The sequence below is a fragment of the Dipodomys ordii genome, unplaced genomic scaffold (genome assembly GCF_000151885.1).
Source record: "Dipodomys ordii isolate 6190 unplaced genomic scaffold, Dord_2.0 Scaffold2, whole genome shotgun sequence".
Taxonomy (NCBI): domain Eukaryota; kingdom Metazoa; phylum Chordata; class Mammalia; order Rodentia; family Heteromyidae; genus Dipodomys; species Dipodomys ordii.
Genome location: NW_012267218.1, coordinates 23,879,900 through 23,901,226, shown reverse-complemented (window position 1 = coordinate 23,901,226; position 21,327 = coordinate 23,879,900). Strand labels below are relative to the sequence as shown.

Genomic DNA, 21,327 nt, shown 5'->3' with positions numbered 1-21,327 from the left:
AGAAAACCTGATCTCAATTAAAACAACAACAACAACAAACAACACTTGTTTTGAAGGTATCAGAGCACACATAGGTTGGCAACAAATTAAAGAACCAAGGATGTAGTGGGTTTTGGGGGCGGGGGTGGGGGTGGGAGGAGAGAAGCTCAGGAGGTAAGTGCCGCACTGGAGATAGCTACCTTTTCCCTAGAGGTAGATGCCATAACTGCAAGCTGAGGGGCTAAGGAACCCAAAGAAGCTATCAGAATAAGAACTGGAGTTTAGGTCTTACCAAGGAAGGAGAGGCTGGTAAACACCAGGTTTGGATTAGGACTGCAAAGAGCTGTATCTGAGAACAACTGTGAATCAGAAATAGGCTGGTCCTTACGGAAAATAATTCATAGCTCCAATCCTCCCATCTCAACCTCTGATTAAAATGACTTAGGAGCCGGGCACTGGTGGCTCATGCCTGTAATCCTAGCTACTCAGGAGGCTGAGATCTGAGGATTGTGGTTCAAAGCCAGCCCAGGCAGGAGAGACAGTGAGACTCCTATCTCCAATAAACCACCAGAAAACCGGAAGTGGCGCTGTAGCTCAAGTGGTAGAGCGCTCGCCTTGAGCTGAAGAGCTGAGGGACAGTGTCCAGGCCCAGAGTTCAAAAAAAAAAAGACTTAGGGCTAAGCACCCATGGCTCACACCTGTAATCCTAGCTACTCAGGAAGCTGAGATTTGAGGATTGTGGTTCAAAGCCAGCCTGGACAGGAAAGTCCATGAGACTATTATCTCCAATAAACCACCCGAAACCAGAAGTGGCACTGTGGCTCAAGTATAGAGCTCTAGCCTTGAGCTGAAGAGCTGAGAGACAGTGCCCAGAGGCCCAGAGTTGAAGCCCCACTATCAAAAAAACAAAAACTCAGGATTGTGTGCCCTTTGCTACATACCACAGTGAAGATAAATCCTCTTTGGAAGAGGAAAATATCACCTAGAGTCTTATTTTGAGGGTGAGCTGGTACTGTGGGGCAGGGGGGGGCCTTGAATTCAGTGCCTTAAGTTCATGCTTGGCTTTTTTGCACAAGGATGGCACTCTACAACCTGAGCCAACTTCCACTTCAGACCTGTTGCTGATTAATTGGAGAGTCTAGACGTTCCTGCCTGGGCAGGCTCTGAACTGTGATCCTCAGATCTCAGCCTCCTGAGTAGCCGAGATTGCAGACAGGAGCCATCAGCACTTGGCTCCAGTCTTTAAATAAAAATAAAGAATCACATCTGGAGGGAATTCTGTCTCTCTCTGTCTCTTTCTTCTCTGTCTCTTTCTGTCTCTCTGCATACAGATACACATACATACAACACACATTTTTATTTCAGGTCATTTTAGAACTTAGTTGTGAAGTCATGGTTTCCAATCTGGGAAATAAATGGTGCATGACAATGAGGAGACATAATAAGAAGGCTTTTAACTATGTGCCTCTGATCATACAAAATATCTAATTGAAACAGAAAAAAGAAAGCTTTTAAATCCTGCCTGAAATGGGGAGATGCTAACTGAACAACACTGAATGAAGGAGAAGAGACTTACATTTTTGTATGAAAAAATAAAGTATTAGAGCTGGGTACCAGTGACTCATACCTATAATCCTAGCAACTCAGGAGGCTGAGATCTGAGGATTGTGGTTCAAAGCCAGCCCAGGCCAGAAAAGTTCCTGAGACCCTATCTCCAATTAATCACCAAAAAGCTGGAAATGGAGCTGTGGCTCAAGTTGGTAGAGTGCTAGCCTTAAGTAAAACAACAACAACAACTCAGGGATAGCATCCCGATTTTAAGCCCCAGCACTCGCGCGTGTGCGCGCACACACACATACACACAGAATACTAGAATTAGGTACCAGTTTTTCAGGATTTCCAATAGGAGGACCATGGGAAAAGTGCTGGGATTAGTGTACACTGAGGCTAGTACAGAGAGTTCCCGGACCCACCTGCACACAGTCCCAACCAAGGTCTGAAGAAAGAAGGAATCAGAGGGACGAGTATAGAGGGCAAGTCTTTAAGAATCAAAGCCACACTCCTCAGACATTAAGCAATCTTTTCATAGTCTCTGATGTTATAGCTTGGATGTGGTTTGTTCCCTGAGAGTTCATACACCCCAGCCCAGTTTGGTGGTGTTTAAGTGGCAGAAGCTTTAAGAGTTAGGGCCTACTGCTAGGTAATTATGTCAGAGGGCCATTGCCCTCAGAGAGATCAACACTGTTCTCAAGAAGTAGGTTCCTTCTCACGAGAATAAATTGCTGTAAGATCAAGTCTGGCCCCATGTCTCCCACTCTTCTTGCTTCCCTTCTCACTACATGACTGCTCTCTCTTGCAGACTCCCACCTTGATGCCATCTGCCTTGCTGTGATGTACGTGGTCAGGGGGTCCTCACCAGAGGCTGAACAGATGGGAATTTTAGGCTCCAAAATTATGAGCAAAATAAATCATTAAAAAAATTAAGTATGTAGCTTCAGGTTATTATAACAGAAAATGGACTAATATACTGGCTCTCAATAAAGTGACTCCATAGACAAGAAAGCAAGACGTCATTTAAAAACAAGAAATAAAAGTTGGGTGCTAGTGGCTCACACCTGTCATCCTAACTACTCAGGAGGTTGAGACCTGAGGATCGCAGTTCACAGCCTGGACAGGTAAGTCTGTGAGACTCTTATCTCCAATAAACCACCAGAAAATGGGAAGTGGCACTGCTATGGCTCAAGTGGTAGAGCGTTTGCCTTGAGCTGAAGAGCTGAGGGACAGCACCAAGGCCCAGAGTTCAAGCCCCACAACCTACAAAAACAAAAAACCAGTGAGGCAATAGAATAAAACATATTAATGGAACCACCAGATATAAACTATAAGAAAAACTAGATTTAGGGCTGGGAAGGTGGCTCAGTAGTAGAGCGCTTGCCTTGCATGCATGAGGCTCTGGGTTCGATTCCTCAGCACCACATAAGCAAAAAGAAAAAAGCCAGAAGTGGCATTGTGGCTCAAGTGGTAGAGTGCTAACCTTGAGCTGAAGAGCTGAGGGACAGCGCCCAGGCCCAGAGTTCAGGCCCCACGACCGGACCCCCCCCCCAAAAAATAAGAAAAACTAGATTTAATTTATGAAATAAAAAAGCCAAATTTGAAACTTTCATCAAAGAACTAGAAACTCTAAAAATGAATCAAATGGAAATCTCAGAATTAAAAAGTGAAAGAACTAAAATGACTCAACCAATGGGTTTAACAACATATTAGATACAGCTAGTGAGAAATTGGTGAAGTGAAAGATCAGACAGGAAAAAAATTAGAAAATACAAGAAAATGCATGACAGTCATAAAATAAGTAATATATGTGAAAAGGTCTAATGAGCATGTAACGAATTCCAGAAGAAGAAAGAAGATGGAGAAGAAATATTTAAGGTGAACTACAAACTCTAAAAGAGAATAACTACATTTATGGAAACAAAATTGCTGAAAATCAAAGGCAAAAAACAATCAGACAAAAGATAACCCCAAATCAGGCATCGGTGGCTCATGCCTGTAATCCTAGTTACTCAGGAGGCTGAGATTTGAGGATTGCAGTTCAAAGCCAGCCCAGGCAGGAAAGTCTGTGAGATTCTTATCTCCAATAAACCATCAGAAAACTGGAAGTGGCACTGTGGCTCCAGTGGTAGAGCACTAGCCTTGAGCTGAAGAGCTGAGTGACAATGCCCAGGCCCAGTGTTCAAGCCCCATGACCACCAACAACAAAAAAAGATATCCCAAATCTTGAAAGTAACAAGAAAAAAAAAAGGTACCTTACATCTAAATGATAGTTATGGCTTAAACATTCATCAATCAATTAAAAAAAATTTTTTGAGACAGGATTTCACTAAGTAGCCCAGGCTGGTCTTGAACCTGAAATATTCCTGCCTCAGCCTACTTTAAGAACTGGAATTGTTTAACACAGCAAATAAAATGGAAGCCTGAGGGCTGGGAATGTGGCTTAGTGGTAGAGTGCTTGCCTGGCATGCATGAAGCCTCGGTTTGATTCCTCAGTACCACATACACAGAAAAAGCTGGAAGTGGTGCTGTGCTCAACTGGTAGAGCACTAGCCTTGAGCACAGAGAGGTTCAAGGACAGTGCTCAGGCCCTGAGTTCAAGCTCCAGGACCAGAAAAAGAAAAAAAAAAAAAAAAAAGGAAGCCTGAATACAATAGGATGTTATCTTTAAAGAGTCAAAAGAAAAAATGAAAACACCTTCTGAAATCAAAGCCTAACAAAGATGTATCATAGTAGACTCACAGTAAAGGAAATAAATATTATAGGATATTCTTCACAAACAGCATATTGCGTATCCAAGAGAAAAGCTTAGAGGTACGAGATAAAACTATGTAAAAGCAGCCAAAGGGATATATGTTAGGGGCAAATCTAAAATTAATAACAAATGAAAAAAAAAACATGTTACAAGGCCTTGTTGATGTTAAAATACCTATAAAACGAAAATGCCTGTCAATCATTTTATATTTGTGGCAAATAGAGTTCGAGTCCTGTAAAAACTCAGAATCCAAGAAGAGGTCATAGTGCTTCCTTAGATTTCAATAAGCCAAGAACACGTGGTTAAATCTCCAGCAGTCTTCTCAGCCCCAGTATCATGGTGCATTCAGTGTACATAACAAGTTAGCTTCCCTCCTGCTCATCTACACTGGTACTCACCACTGACCATTCGTCAGAGAACAGTTCATGCATCGGTTTCTTTCTAGTTCTACAGAAATCCAAGAGACCTGCTGGAGTAATCCCAGTATATAATAAATTCGAGCTGGGATGTAGCTCAGTGGCAAAGTGTTTGCTGAGCAAGTGCAACGTCCTGGGTCGATCCCCAGTACCAAAAATAAAAAGACAAAAAGAAAAAAAAAACTAACAAATTTCCAAAGTGGCAAAACACAATGACAAGGCTGACCAATCAAAATCAAGGGGAAAAGAGAAGAAAGTTGCACAGTGCAGGAGAGACAGGACAGGATACAAAGAAAGCAAAGAGTAAATAAAAGAGTCCATCATAAGTAGATCCGTGGCATCTAAAACAGTGGAGCTCATAGCTGGAACTTGGGGTGAGGACTGGGGACAGGCTGTCAAGGGAAACATAACTTCAGTCAGACAGAAGTTAAGTTCAAGTCGATCGACTATATACTCCAACGGACTCTCATTAATAACAGCGTATTGCATATTTGAAAGTGTTAAGACAGCAGATTTTAAGTGTTTTTACCATACACACACAAAAAATAAGTATGTGAGGTAATGACTGGGTTAATTATCATGATCTAGTCATTCCACAAAGTACACACATAACAAAACATTATGTTGTTCACCATATATACAATTTTCACCCCAGTCAGGAGTTTGAAACCTTTTGTGCTTCATATGCTTTACCTCTTGAGCCATACTACCAGTCCTTTTCTCTTTTGTATTTTGCTTTCTAGATAGGGTTTTCCTAATACTGCCCTGCTAGCCTCTTTCTGTTTCTGCCTCCCAAGTAAGTGCATTACAGCTATGCATATGTATGCCTGGGACCATGTATAGTTTTATTAGGAGGTAAACAGAAGAAAAGGGTAAATTGTATTAGTACTCTGGTTAAAAAGACAAGTTGTTAGACTAAAAATTAATAAACTTGAAAAACTGTATATAAAGACACAGAAAAGAAGAAAAAGAAACAATATACCTTCCAGATATTAATCAAATGGAAGCCAAATACCAGTTGATTTTAAGACAAACTATTGCTAAATAAAATGAAACATTTCATAGCAATGAAGTGTCTAATACAATTCTAAAGGAGTATGTAACTGAGTAGCATTACCTGAAAACATATAACACAAATAATGACAGAAGTAAAAGGAGAAATGGACAAAAACCTCCATCTAAATGGAAGATTTCAGGGTACCCATCTCTCAGTACTAACATAGCAAGTAAACATGGCTACATCCCACTACCTTACATATAGGGCCCTGACTCACTTTAGGGGCCAGTCACAATTTGCTGACCTGAAACAAGAATGATTCACACATCTTAGATCTTCCCGGACAGTCTTAATTTCAAATACAAAAAGGTCTCATCCCATGACATCCTGGGCCTCAGAGGCTCTCAGCCCTAGAGAGGAGGGGTTTAGAAGAACAGTCTCTCCTACCTGAGCCGAAGCATCCATTCCAGGGATTCGGGTGGACCGCCTCCGAGTAACGATGACGGATGGCTTGTGCTGGGAGAGGCTCTGTTCCAGGCCCTTCCCATCTTCATCCATACTGCCAAGCTGGGTCACCTCGGCTGGGTCCACTGTCCGCACAGGAACAGACACTGGGATGATGAGGGGTACCATCCCGCTCTCATCTCGTGCTCGCTTGGCAGCTAAAGTAGGCTCAGAAAACTCCACCTCACATTTGGTAGTGGAGGCCAATACACTTTTCCGCTTCTCCTCAGAGCCATTGGCATCCTAAAGAAAAGGGAAATTAAGTAGATGAAAGTGAGATTCAGAGGAGCAGCCCTGATTGAACATCCTATCCCCAGTACCCATGAATCCAGGGAACGCAAACAACCACAATGGCTCCCACTGGTCTTTGACAATCTAGCCCTCTCTCCACCCACATTTTCCAAGCATTCTCTCTCTATAACTTCTCTTCCACCAGGCCTGCCATCCTGCCCCAGAGCAGGGGTTCTGGATAGCCATCTCATGCCACAAGTGTGTTAGACACAATGTACGGCACAAAGCATAGCATGTAAATATTCAAAAAATACTATCTATAAAGAAGCAAGCAAGGAACCTGTGGCAAGGGTTCCTGCATCTATGTCTCCCCAAGCTGATGGCCACAGTAAATAGATGGTCCCTAAGGAAATTCTAAGCTAATTGTGAAGCCTCCTATATACCAAGCCTGGCCTTAGAGGCATCAGCAGTGAGACCTCTATGAAGAAAGGGACAAACATTAGCACTGCAGTCAGATATGAGGTTTCCACCTCAGCTTTGTGGCCTTGGAAAATGCAACCCGAGTCTCAGCTTCTTTAACTAGAAAACAGGTAATAGCACCTTTCCTACTGGGTGTGATTAATTATTTGTGATCTGGCATTAAAAGCTCCAAGTATAACAACGGTGGTCAAATTCTGTTCATTTTTCTAGAACAACTTTATTGTTTTACAATTAACATACAACACTTTCTTTTTGAGGTGCTGGGGTATGAACTCAGGGCTTCACACTTGTTCAGCAGGTGTTCTACCACTTGAGCCACACTCCCAACTCCTTTCTTGTTTAGTTATTTTTCAGTCAGGTCTTGTATTTATGCCTGGGCTGGCTTTGGACTGTGATCCTACTACTTATAACTCCAGTGTAACTTTAATTACTTGCCCCACCATACCTGACTTGTTTGTTAAGATGGCCATCTTGGTAACTTTTTGCTTAAGCTGGCCTAGAATTTTGATCCTCTCAATCTTTAACTCTAGAAGGTATGCAACCACCACCATGCCCAATCAAAACAAGCCTTTTTTCCTTTTGGGTGGGGAGGAGAGTGGGGGGGAGGGTTAGTTGTGGTGCTTGGATTCAGGGCCTGGGCGTCCCTGGGCTTTTTTGCTCAAGGCTAGCACTCTACTACTTTGAGCCACAGTTCCATTTCCAGCTTTTTGGTAGTTAACCAGAGAGATGAGTCTTAGGAACTTTCCTGCCCAGGCTGGCTTTGAACCTCAATCCTTAGCTCAGATCTCAACCTCCTGAGTAGCTAGGAACACAGGGGTAAGCAATCAACACTTGACTAAAACCTATTTACACTTCAATGCATTTTGACAAACAAAACTACTGTGTAATGATCACTATATTCTTTATGTGTGTGTGAGTACTAGGTTTTAAACTTGGGGTCTAGAGCGCTTGCTTAGCTTTTTTTTTTGCTCAAGGCTGGCATTTTACCACTTACTCCATTTCTGGCTTTTTGCTAGTTTAATTGGACTTGTCTGCCCAGACTGGCTTGGAACTCTGGTCCTCTAATCTCAGCCACCTGAGTAGCTAGAATTACAGGAGTGAGCTACTGGCACCTGGCAATCTCCACACTCTTTGTCTTTTAGCATACTTGATCCAGAAATGGTCTCACCTCCCTCAATTCCCAATCAATCCTGCATGAAGAAGCTAACAGGGTGGTGTGTGACACCTTTCTTTCTGCCTGCCTGCCTGCCTCTGTAGTATAATAAACTTGGACTTCCCTTCAGGTAGAGTGCCTTGAGCAGAGGTTCTTTGCACTGAAGAAGTTCTCCCATTTCTTTCAATGAACTGACAAAATAAAAAAGCCCTACTCTGAGTCTAGGGGCACTTGCTACCTGCCCCCTGCTAGGCCAAGCCCCCAGTGTGGAGCTCACCTTTGCATTCTGCAGCGAGGCCAGCTCCACTGCCTTCTGGGCCAGAGTCAGCAAATTGGCCTCCTGGGACGCTCTCCGCCTCCGTCTTGTGCTCTGGATCACACCACCTCGTACAACCGGCCCACAGTCCCCTGTTCCCCCTGCCCTCAAACCTTCCTCCTTGCCCATGGCAGGAGCTTCCTGTTCCCGACCGTTAGGTGCCAGTCTCTCCGCATCAGGCAGCAGGTGAGGTTCCCTTAGTTCCAGTGGGAACCCCAGAGCTTCAGGGTGGGGCTGTCCCAAGGAGCCAGGTGGCGGCGGCTGCAGGGACCAGTGATGTAGGAACAGATTGGCCGCGGGCTCCTGTCCAGGTTGGGTGCCAGCCCCGTCCAGGGCAGTGGGGGGCAGGATCCCCTCCTTTGAGAGGCGGCGGGAGCGGCGGGGGAAGGAGATCTGGGGCTGAGGTAGCACAGGCTGCTGGGCGGACTCCTGCAGGAGGGCCTTGCGCAGTTCTGGGTTCATATCCGGGTTGTGGGGGAAGGCATAGGGGGCCATGCTGTGGTGAGCCAGGTGGGACGGTCCCAGGGGCCCACTGGGTGGCAGGCCAAAGTCCTGGGGCTGTTGAGAGGGCGGCTGCTGCATGGAGTAGAAGTTCTCAAAGAGCTGCATCTGGGGCAGGGCTGCCTGCTGCTGCTGCTGCAGCTGCTGCTGCGGCTGCTGCTGCTGCTTCTGCAGCGGGAAGGCCGCGGCGGGGTTGGGAGGGGGTGGGCCCTGCCGGAAGACCTGCCGGTTCACTTGGTGGCCGAAAGCCAGCTGGAAGGGCTGCAGGGGCAGTGTCTGGCCTGGTGTTTTCTTGGCTGTGTGGAAAGAGTTCAAGGGTGCCTGGGGCCGCCCCACCTCCAGAGGCAACTTCTGCGGCATCACGGGCCGCATTGCATTTCCATAGTGGTCCAGCTGTGGGCCCCCGGCCTTGTTCCCCTTCAGTGCCTCTGGGTGATTATAGTAGGTAGAGACCCCCACACCAGGATGAGGGCTCCCTTTGGGTCCACCGTAGAGGGACAGGCGGTTCCAGGCGGAGTGGGGTGGAGGCTGGCCCGGCTGCTGCTGCCAGCCGCTGTCACTGACACTCCCGCCTCCTCCGTGCTCGGGACCCCTCCCTGGAGCCATCATGGAGTTGGGCCACTTCACGGAGGAGCCCACCTGCTGGGGCAGCACGGCTGCAGTGGTTCGGTCGGACCCGTACACCACAGAGTTCAACAGAGCCAGGTTGTTGGGAGGTGGCAGCTCCACAGGCTGAGAGGTGGAAGCAGCTCCTGGGGGGGCCTCGTGCCCCCGAAACTGCTCCTCCTTCCCCCTGAGGGACTGCTGTGGGGCCTGCAGGGGTGGGAGCTGCTCCTTAGGAGCTGGCTCCTGGTCCCCAAAGAGGCAGCGCTTACGCTTGGTCTGACCCTTGGGCTGGGCCTGGAGGTTCATGGTGTGACCAACTGAGCCTGGGCACTGAGACTTCCTTCACCAGCTGCCCATTCCCTGGGGAAAGAGCCTGCAGGAAACCAGGTCCCTGTTCAGAAGCCAAGTGAGGGTGGAGCAGAGGCAGAGGAAGATGCTAGATGACCGGATCAGGGGTTAGGTCCTGGGAGAGGAAGGCTGGCTCCTCCTCCTCCTTCTGGAAGCTCTTGGGCTCGGCTATGCTTCCCAGTTCATGATGTTCCACAGGGTCTGGGAGCCTGCAGAAGGAAAAACAGTGGCAGTGTCAGCCTCAGGACCATGGTATGCCAGTATAAATGCAAGAAGGAGGTCCGAAGATCCCCCAAGAAGGTCCCACCTTATGCCACAGAGCAGCACTAGTGAGACAAGAGCCAGAAAGGCAGGAGAACTGGCAGCCTCACCTGAGATGCTGCCTCTCTCCTCTTGTCCCACCACCTCCTGGTTAGGCTCCAGAGCTGTGGTGCTTGGTTGGGTCATTTGTGCCCTGCAGAACTGATATTCAGCCTATGTCCCTGGAGCAAGCTGGGAAATGGGTGACACAGGCAAAACTGGGCTCCCTTGTCCTCCTAGCCCAGGCCATGGACCACTGGGCAGCTAAGCCTGGCCCTTCTCACACATCTGTCCACGTAACATCCTCCCACCACACCCAGAAGGCTCTTTATCCAGACAAAGCCTCCTTCCACACTCCAAGCACATCCCAGACACAATAAGTGGGAGGTCAAGGGTCACTCCCAGCACCGCCATGGCTCTTGGATAGTCCTGCCAGGCGCTCACGGAGTCCAGCGCTCAGGACCAGGCTCAGTCCTTCCCGCTCAGGCGTGCAGATGAGGCCCCACCCCTGGGAAGAGCTACTAGGTGGGGCTCTGGCTGCCAAGTCTTTTCTGAACTAGCACAGAACCCGTTTTGCAGCCCTGGCAGGCTAGAGGCAAGATCTAGCTCAGTAGCCCATCAGGGTCAGTAGCTGCTGCTGCTCCCCAATCCCTGCCCCTCTACTGCTAGAGCCCTTGCTACTGTGGGCAAAAAATAGCCCAACTCCAATAGGAGGGGTACATTTGCTAGAACTTCGGTCCGGGTAAAGTGCCTGGTTTTTCTGCCTTTGCTAACTTGAGCTTCTTTTTAAAGCTGAAGCTTACACTCAGGCCCTCACGCATGCTAAGCCACACCCCCAGCTCCCTCAGACTTGATTTTTAAAAAGGTCCATCCTGCTACAGAGCAAAATCCAGACCTGTATTTTACCATGTATTTTTATTTTTTTCTTTCTTCAGATTGTGCGTGTGTGCGTGTGTGCATGTGTGCGTGTGTGTGTGTATGTGTGTGTGTGTGTTGTTCTTGTTTCTCTCTAGAAAGTTGGTAGTGGTCCAATGGTTCACCTCTTCCCCAAGATTCTGGTCCTGGGCTACTTGGCCAGGGAGGGGAGAGGAGGGAAGAGGGCCTCAGCCTGCTTGCTCACTGGGAGAATGAATCTGCAGGTCCAGGTGACCTCAGTCCTTGGATTTTCCAGATCTTGTCAGCAGCCCAGGCAGTTCCCAGGAAACCAGCCGAGCACAGGGAGGGTGGGCGGGTCCAAAGTCCAGGCGACACCCAGTACTAGCCCCTCCCCTCAACTTGCCAAGCTATCACTCCTCAGCACATTTCCGCAGCTCCAGCCCTGCGCCTGGCTCCTGGGCCGGTTTGCCTGCCTACTTGCCGCCTACCTGCTTGTCTGCTGCAGGCCTGCCTGACTCACTGGAGGTCCCCTCCTTGTCTTTCACTTTCACCAGGCATCCAGAAGGAAATTAACTTCTCCATTTCCTTCCTCAGCTCTTGGACCCCAAGAGACCCTACCAGTACACCCTCTTTGTCTTCATTTGTGAAAAGGTGCCAGGAGGGAGAGAGGCAGGTTAGTAAGCATCCAGGCTAACAGACCTGGGAGTAGACTGAGACAAGAAAGATCGGAAGGCCAGAGAAATTGCCTTTTCTCTTGATTTTAAACCCTTTGTTGTTGTTATTGGCAATCCCATTCAGAGCGAAGACCCAAAAGCCCATCCCTAGATTGAGTCACCCTGGGCAACTCCATGAAGCTGCAAGGTGGAACTGGGCACTTCTCTGGGACACTGCCTAAGCCCAGTGAACGTTTTCACTGCAGATACAGAAGCGAGAGAGGAAGAAGAACGTGCAATAGAGGGGACAGTACAGAGGTGGCCCAGCAAACCACATGTTTCCAGGAGGCTGTGAGCCCCAGGATACTCACCTGTGTTTATGCCTCCCTCCCATCACAGCCCTGTCAATTTGTGAGCCACTGCAGGGCTTTGGGGCCCAGAGCAAGGGTAGGTCCACGTGGCCAGCCAGCTCAGGGACACGCGCCAGCGGATTCCTGATACTGGCAAAGGAAAGGCCACTCAGACCTGGTACAGAGTTTGGAACAATGTAAAGCCTATGAAATGGACTCCAGGACTTGGCTGCTCTGGCCCAAAGAAGGGACTAGAAGCCTAAGGCAGACAAGGAGAGGCTAGGCTCATCTGCTCTGCCTCCTTTCCATTGCTCACCAACAAGGGTCATCACACATAACAACACCACAGCAGTTTTCTAAAGCTGAGACAGGGACTTGACTAAAACACATCAAGGGGCCTGGTATAGGGGAGGATGAATCACCCAAGAACTTTCCTGCCACAGAGGTCTCTCTGGAGAGTAAGAGTGCCAGGGACAAGGACACACAAGCCCTATGAGGCAGGGGAAAAGAGGAATGGATGCTGGGGAACCTGGAGGGGGGAGGGCCAAGGGGGGAAATGAGGAGAGACCACCCAGGCAGCAAACACTGATAGCAGAAGTAATACTAAGCCCGCACCAGGAGGACCCAAAGAGCTTTTGCATTCTTTTAATTCTCACAACTAAGCATTGCTATCTTAACCTCCACCGTGCAGGTGAACTAGAGGAGGCTTGAAGGGGCTACGTTTCTTGCCTATGGTGCATGCAATTATGTTACAAAGCCAAGACTTGAAGCCAGCTTTGCCAGACTCCTCTAAGACCTCAGGTCCCCTTGCACCCATCTGTCCACAGTACCCTGCTCAGACCAAGGACTTGCTGGACAGATCTCCCTCCTCAATGGCTTTTCTCCCCTACCATAGCTAAGACGCACACTATTACAAGAAGCAGAGATCTCACCACAGAGGTGGGTCAGTGAGGGTATGAGATCTAGCTATGGGAGGTCTGATACCTGCATTAGCCATCTTGGCCCACCCCTTGAACCTGGCCTTTCCAGCTCCTGCACTCCCATCCCTGGCACAGACGTGGTTACAGCTGGTGGGGGTCCCAACACTCAGGGCTCATGCACATCCCAACTTGGCAACTCAGGAGAGCATAGCCCCTTCCTCCATTTCACCTTCCCTGCCCCCACTCCTCTGTCCCTCAGGTGGCTCCTGTCTGGCCTTTCTCAGTGAGGAAGAGGAAGAAAGCCACTTTCTCCAAGGCTGCTACCAGCTGAGGTGCAGGAAAGAGGGTGTAAGGAGGAACCTCTGCAGACAGCTCCCCTCTGGAACCATCTGTAGGGCATCTGACACTACAAAAGGAAACCCACAGCCGCCATGAGGCCCAGCACCCACGCTGCAGCCTGCTGTCTGTCACTCTTTCTTTAACCCTCCCTCTCCCTTTCTACCAGGCTTCCTCCTCTCTGTTGCAACCAACTTCTGACCAGACCCAGAGGTCTGCCAAGGCTGAAGACCAGGCAAATGTCAGTACCAGTGACCAGAGGCCTATGAAGCATTCAGAAAGATCTATGGTAAACAAACAAACACCTTTCCCTTTCCAAAAGAAAGCAGTACTGTACCCACACAGGAGTTTCAGACTCATGAGAGGCAAGTGTGAGAAAAGCTTGGGGCACAATAGGGATGGCAGCTCCAACACACACACACACACACACACACACCACGCACACATACACACACACCCTTGGATGCCAACAGAAGTCACCTGGGGCATTCATCCAGGTGTTCATCTGAGAAACCAGATGGCTGTGAGTCAGTCATACAGGGTAGGAAGGAGCTATTCATCCTAAGGCCACAGCTCAGCTCTGATCCGGGGGTGAGAGCTGGCTGGAGAGCTCCCCCCACCCCAGCACTTGGAGGCTGATGCCTCCAGCTCCTGCTCTTAAATCTGCACAACCTCAGGCCCTGCAAGCTCAACACAAGGAAGACAGAGCTCATGATCTCCCAAGCAAAGAGGAAAATAAAGACAAAGCCCTAAACGCAAGACAGTCACTTCTCTGAGTACGCAGGAGACTATCTTAGGACAAAGTCTAAATTCCAAGTCCCGGCCAACTTTGGCTCCTGCACGTCTCCTCATGCTTGAGGCCTCCAATCAAGGCCTCCAATGTGATGCTGCTGTTTTGCTTCCAGATCTCAATGCAGACTGTACATCTGACTAGGAAACCTTCCCACCCTTCTCATCTGGCCCAGGCTGTCCTTCAGGACTCACATACCTCCCTCCAGGAAGCTTCTTTAACCCCCAGGCAGGGACAGGAACTTGCTGTGAGTGTAGCACCTAGTCTTAAGCTGGCTCCCACGTGCTCACCACGTGACCTCCTCATGCCTGGTTCCTCATCCCCCAGGTGGGCTCTGAGGCAGAGCTTGCAGGCCTTTGTGCTTTCACACATAGAATGTTCACTCAAGACAACACCCCAGGTGAGTCAGAGCATGCCCAGGCAAAGGCACTACTCATAGCCAGGTGTCCAGCTACAGTTCCTGCCTGGTCCTGAGGCCAGTCTCTCTCTCTCTCTCTCTCTCTCTCCAGTGCTCAGCAGAACTCCCCAAAAAGCTGAGATCATATGAAGAGGCCCAGTCTCAGAACCCCATCACCCTCCCAACACAGGCACTCGAAAACAAAGCTGAACACAAGTCCTCTAGTGGCCAGTCCATGAGTCACTGGCTCTTACACTACATGTAAAACACCTGGAAAAATAACCAGCTCCCTCCATGAGCTTCCCACTCCTGTCTACGCCATGGCCAGGAACATGGGCTGTGGATCTGTTTACCACGTGACCTGACACGGCTGGGCTGAATCTTAAAACACCGAAGTCGAGGTCGGGTCAGAATACCAGGGGCTTTGACAAGGTGTCCCGTGTGGTTTAGCTGGCTCCCTAGTTCAGGCTCACTTTCTGAAAGGCTGTCTCTCAGATATCTGGTTCTCTGGGTACAGCTAGACTGAGAAAATAGCCTGGAATTGCCATCTTGGGCTAGCCAGAGTTGTCCAGGCCCTGAACTTTTACCCTGGACATAGTAGCCATTTGTCATTTGTTCACTACCCTACTATAACTGAGAGTTTAGCCCTAGTCCAGAGGACTCGATTTCTCCAGATCACTGGACACATAAGCCCTGTTCTCAGGAGGTTTGCAAACCAGTAATGAAGAAGGCTCCAATACAAGAGGTGTGGCCCTGCAGTCACAGGGAAGAGGGGAGTGGGCAAGAGACCTATTTCAACCCTCTTCTCAATCCAGAATCCCTAAACATTCCCTGCACTGAACTTCAACTCTGAGACACAGAAGCCAGTTAAGAGATCAAGGAGGGAGTCCTAGGGTCTTGGCCAGACTCAGAAGCTTGGCCAGGGTTCAAGCTGGCTGCAGTTTGACAGCAAACATGCCACCACTGAGATGCTTTTAGAGGGATATGTGAGAAGTGAACCCTTTGGTGTGTGAGACATCCCAGATTCCATCCAAGCATCCGCATCTACCGTTGTCGTCTCCCTCCCCTACTGTCCCACAAACATGGTCATATGTCCAGCAGAGGACAAGATAACTAGGTCCCTTTTACAGGGTGGAAGCTGAGGCAGATTGAAACTCAGAATCATAAGCAAAGCCAGCAGAGAATCACGTCACCAGGCTTAGTGAGTGTCTCTACTGCGGGAATAGCTGATGCCACCCCCTAGGCCATGGGCACAGGTAGTCCAAGAAAACCCTTCCCAACAGGGCATAAGACTTAGCTGGCAGAGGTGAGCTTTCTGTACAATAAATAAAGTGACTGACACTCCCTGCTGAGAGCCTGCTGGGCTTTGCTGGGGCCTCTGGATCTGGCCCCTCACAACACCCTTTATGCTCTATGCACACCACCAGAGGCTGCTCTGGCTCTTCTCTCCTCTTCTAGAAAGGTCTGGCTTCCTAGCAGGTCTAGGGCAGGGCCCTGTGGAGTCCAGGCCTGACTGCCCCGGTGAGTGCCCCAGTGCCTACCTGGGCCCTGTGCCAGGATACAAAGGAGGCCAGTCACAGGGGCCTCCCTTACCAGGCCCGCCCTGCCTCCTCCTCCACCCCACACACCCTGCTGCAGCCCTGTAAGTCTGCCTAGGCCTCTTCATCCATTCAGCAAGCATTTGCTAGTTAATGCTGGCTGGAGGCCAGGCACTGGGCAGACAGGGAGACAAGGCACTGTGTCTCTATTCTGTGGAGCCTCCCAAATGGTGGGTGGGCAGAGAGAGACATAGAAACACATATTAATCATAATGCAAGGTGGCTGGTTCAAAGGCTATAGATAAACACAAGGAACAGGTAATCTCCCACCCTCCCTACCCTCAATCCAGATCTCCCTGACTTTCAGTCTTTGCTGAAGCTACTCCTGCCTTGAAAACCTCGCCTCTACTCTAATAATCTCCTTTCTTCAAGCCAGCCTCCTCCATGGAGCCCTGAGCACATACTACTGTCACTCTTTCTGAATCTTCATTCTGTTCCAGCATTATCCCATGATGTTTCCTCAAGTCCCATCTGTTTTTGCCCCAAGGCTGGAAACAGTAGGATCTGGAGGCAGTGAGGCAGAGGACAGCAGACTGCTTACAGGGAACCAGGTGTCCCATTCAATTGTCTTCACTCACTGGTTCTGCCTTTGAAGAACTTAAGAACTAGGGGTGGGGTAAGGGGGACGCAGGAACCAAGGAAACACCTCTGTAACAAGCATCTGCCACATGAAACAGTAGCCATCGGCACACTCTGTGTGCCTGAGGTATGTGGCCATGGCTTACTGGTAGAAGCACTTATTCTATCTGAAACATGAAGATGCTGGCTCTGAGAAGCAGCTCATCCCAGATCCCAGAGCTCACAAGCGAGGAGCCAAGATTTAATCCAAGTTAACTGATTCCAAACCGAGTCTTTCTCTGTCACACTCTGTTGCCCATCAGTGTGGGTATCCAACTTCAGTGTGCGCAGAAGACTCACCATAAGAGGTTCATGGATCTGGCTGGGGTAAGAAAGGAACAGGAGGACACATCTTCACAAGAAGTATGCCAGGGTTGGGAAGGTGGCTCCGTGGTAGAATGCTTGCCTTGCATGCACGAGGCCCTGGGTTCGATTCCTCAGTACCATATAAGCAGAAAAAGCCAGAAGTGGTGCCATAGCTCAAGTATTAGAGTGCTAGCCTTGAGCTGAAGAGCTAAGGGACGGCACCCAGGCCCAGAGTTCAAGCCCCACGACTGACAAAAAAAAAAAAAAGAAGTATGCCAGGTGCTGGAACAGGGGATGAGATTAAGTCTAATACGGTAAAGTTTTCCAACACCCATAACTACCCACCCTCCAATAGGAACTTCCTGTCAGTGTGCTGTACCCTACCCAGAAGACAGAAGGGTCCACTGTTCTGGATGGATTTTGCTCTCAGTTAACCATAGGGATGGCTGGGGCTCTTACAGAGCATGAGGCCCAAATGAGTGCCCATGTTTATGGGGCACTATTTGTCAGGCACAGTCCTTAACTGCACCACTGACAGCATCTTATTCAAACCTTACTTTTGTCTCACTTTACAGGCTAGGAATAGCATACTCTGGAAATACCTATTTAACAGTAATGACGGCCAATAATGGAGCAACAGTGGAACAAAATACGTAAGACATAAAATATCCAATGGCAAAATGATAGACAGAAATTCTATTTTATCAATCATTACTTTAAATATAAATGCATCAAAAGCAGTGGGTGATAAAATTTAAAAAAAAGATTACCCAACTGCATATGGTTTACAAAAGATATACTTTACATTCAAAAACATGGTATATTTGAAGACAGTAGAGATACCATGTAAATAAACCAAAAAGAGTGCTGGAATGACTCGACTGGACATCAGACAAAATAAGCCTTCAAACAAAAATGGTAACTACAGGCACAGGACATTTAGAAATGAGGAAAGTTTTGTCCATCCATCAAAAAGCCATTACAAGCCAGGCACTGGTGGCTCACACCTGTAATTCCTAGCCACAAAGTGGTAGAGCTTTATTCTTGAGTGAAAAAGCTGAGGGACAGTGCCCAGGCCATGGCCATGAGACTCTTACCTCCAATAAACTATTGAAAAAAGTCTGGAAGTGGTGCTGTGGTAGAGCACTAGCCTTGAAGACAAAGAGATTCAGGGACAGTGCCCAGGCCCTAAGTTCAAGCAGGACCAGGACCAGGACCAGCAAAAAAAAAAAAAAAAATCAAGCCAAGTTTAAAGGAACTGAAATTATATAAAGTATGTTCTTTGATTAAAATGGGCTGAAATTGGATAATAAATTTGAGAAAATTACAGAAAACAAAGGTTAGGACTACTTTGTTAAACAGCAACTTTTGCACAACTACTTACACAAAGATAATAAAGTAAATAAATAATAAAGGCAAAAAAATATGTTTTACTGGTCCTGAGGCTTGAATTCAGGGCCTGGGTGCTGTCCCTGAGCCTCTTTGTGCCAAGGCTAAAACTCTCCCACTTGAGCCACAGTACCACTTCCAGCTTTTTTGAGTAGTTTATTGGAGATCAGAGTCTCATGGGGACTTTTCTGCCTGGGCTGGCTTTGAACTGTGATCCTCAGATCTCAGCCTCTGGAGTGGCTAGGATTACAGGCATGAGCCATTGGCGCCCAGCCAAAAAAAATTATTTCTAAGGTTAGAAATAACTATTGACAGTTTCCCGGCTCAAAAAGCCCCCTCCCTCCACCAGCTATTGCTTTCCATGTCTTCCTTCACAGTAGACCTCATATGTATTCGTGAATGCCTTAGGTAGATAAGACTCTTGCCCATTCCTCACCCGACACATCTGATTTTTACCCCAATTTTGATCCTAGAACTAAAACAGCTGTGGAATGAAGAGGTCTTGCAGCCTTATATTTCAACAGGCAATTATTTCCTCCATTAAAGTGAGCACTCCTATTGGAAAGCTTCCCCCAAAACAGGCGTTAACATTTTACCAAGCACTTTGGTAATGCCTGGTATGTCTTTGTAAATTCTAATCCATAAGCCAACATTACAAACCCCCCATAGAGGGATCTTTCCTTTCTGCAGAGGGAAACTGAGATTCTTCTGTCAAAGTGGCAGAAGAGTCAAATGCTTATTTACTGTCTACCACCTAGCTCTCTACTCTTTGCATCATTTAACTCTTATGGGCCTCAGAAGGAATGCTACATTTGAAAAGCCAGCAAAGGTTTTCTCCCTTGCCATTTGTTCCTTCCCAAGGCTGCTTTTCCCCAGGGCATTTCCAGAGTGCAGTCTATAACGTTTCTCCAGAGATAATCCCAGCCTGTCTCCCAGAAACAGGTTCCCCTCCAGCCTAGGACACTAGTTAAAAGCCCCTGAAACAGGAGTGCACACAGGATATACAGGTGGAAAGGAAAAGGGTTTCTTGTAGAAGTACCCTGAAAGGTGCAGCATCTGTTAGTATCTGTCTGGATAAAGGCCTTCTACCATATGAAGAAGATGGCTTGGACCTACCTCCAGAGCCACTTGGCAAAGCAGGGTTCAAATGATTCCAAATAACAAGGGAAGTGGTTGCTTACCCAGCCAGAGAAGGAAAGAAACTTGCCGTAGGATATATAGCCAGGAGGACCGCAAGGCCTCAGGTCTAGGACTCCAATAAACAATGCCTCAAGTCAGGCAAGCCCCACCTCTTTGCAAAATAGTGAGCAATGCTTGGAGCCAAGGTTAATCCTCCATCATACAAATAAGGCTTTCCCAAGACCTCTAACCTCTCTTGAGGGTGCTACCGTGTAGGTATGGTTCACATAACTCTATACACTCTTAATCCTGTTTAACTCTCACAACAAGGCAAATATTTTATTCTCCTTTCCCAACAAGGAATCCGAAACAATCCAATCAATAGGTCACATCACTTGCCTAAGGTCCCAGTACAGAAACAAGGCCAGGACTGCAGCAAAGTCCTGCCAAAGGTCTTTCCACAAACTTCTTCCTCCAGTTTCCTGCTTGGATGCCACACCCGGCTGTCTGAAACAGAACAGAAGCCTCCAGGCTGCTCACACCTCTCAGAATCAGAGTGGCTTCAGCTGGCCTGAAAATCACTGTGATATTCTAGAGCTGTGCCTGGTTGGGGAAGAAGGCTGGGAGAGGCCCGCAGGTGAGTGATTCCCAGCCCTGTGCCAACCTGTGGAAGGTGTTACATCTTCTCCCCAAGACAAAGCCACACTTCTCCCACACCCTCAATCCTGTGCACATAGTTGGTTAACAACTCTTTTTTTTTGTTTTTGGTCGGTCATGGGGCTTGAACTCTGGGCTTGGGCACTGTCCCTGTGCTCTTCAGCTCAATGCGAGCACTCTACCACTTGAGCCACAGCACCACTTCTGGTTTTCTAGTGGTTTAATGAAGATAAGAGTCTCACGGACTTGACTGCCCGGGCTGGTTTGGAACAGCAATCCTCAGATCTCAGCCTCCTGAGTAGCTAGGATTATAGGTGTGAGCCACCGGCGGCCAGCTGGGTTAACAACTCTTTAAAAACAAAGCCTCTCCAATGACTGTCAGATGTCCCAAATCCCCATGAAGTTCAGGTTTACCACCCACATCTTAGCCTGGGACTCTCAGCAGGCTGCTTTGCCCAACAATTTAAATTTCTAAGTCAAAGCTATCCATGGTACATCCTGGATAGGGGAGAGGAGACTAGGGTCCAAAGACCACACTAAAATCTGTATTTCATGGCTAATGACACTAATATCCTAGAGGGAAAGTAATCATAGGCCCATGGTCACTTGAGCCCAAGGACAAATAGAAGACTTGGTGAAGCTGTGGTCAGGGGTCTTCACACTTGGAAGCCCTTTACAAGCCAGGTCCTTGACATTTGTGTTTAGCTTATCTCCTCCCTCTAGCATGGAGTAGAACAGTGGACTCTGATATATGGAGTAAAGGATCCCAAGTAAATGTCTGACCACCTCTAGAGAGAGCCCAATGTGCACCCAGTGGCCAAGAGTAGAAGGTAGAGGGTTGGTGTCTGTTGGCTTGGGGGTAAGAATAAAGAATAAAAGTGCCAGGTGCTGGTAGCTCACAAATGTAATCCTAGCTACTCAGGAGGCTGAGATCTGAGGACCAAGGTTCAAAGCCAGCCTGTGCAGGAAAGTCTGTGAGACTCTTATCTCCAATTAAACACCAGAAAACCAGAAGTGGGGCTGTGGTTCAAGTGGCAGAGCATTAGCCTTGAGCTGAAGAGCTGAGGGACAGCGCCCAGGCCCAGAGTTCAAGCCCCACAATGGACAAAAAAAAAAAAAAAAGAAAAAACAAAAAAGAAGAAGAAAGGTAATATGGTTCCCTAATGCTGCTAGTGACCAGG

General features: G+C 48.1%; 1 protein-coding gene across 5 annotated transcripts in view; it reads right to left on the bottom strand.

Moving 5' to 3' along the window:
• Positions 1-21,327, bottom strand: part of Elmsan1 (ELM2 and Myb/SANT-like domain containing 1) — a 78,148-nt gene that overhangs the window by 18,507 nt on the left and 38,314 nt on the right. For all 5 annotated transcript variants that reach the window (XR_001175077.1, XR_001175078.1, XM_013016576.1 and 2 more), the window contains exons 2-3: positions 8,344-10,046; positions 6,146-6,445 (exon numbers count right to left, since the gene is read on the bottom strand). Coding sequence is in view for 3 of the 5 variants with exons in the window: in XM_013016576.1 (XP_012872030.1) it covers positions 6,146-6,445; positions 8,344-9,795 (1,752 nt within the window). In the remaining 2 variants the exon portion in view is untranslated. The remainder of the gene's footprint in view (positions 1-6,145; positions 6,446-8,343; positions 10,047-21,327) is intronic.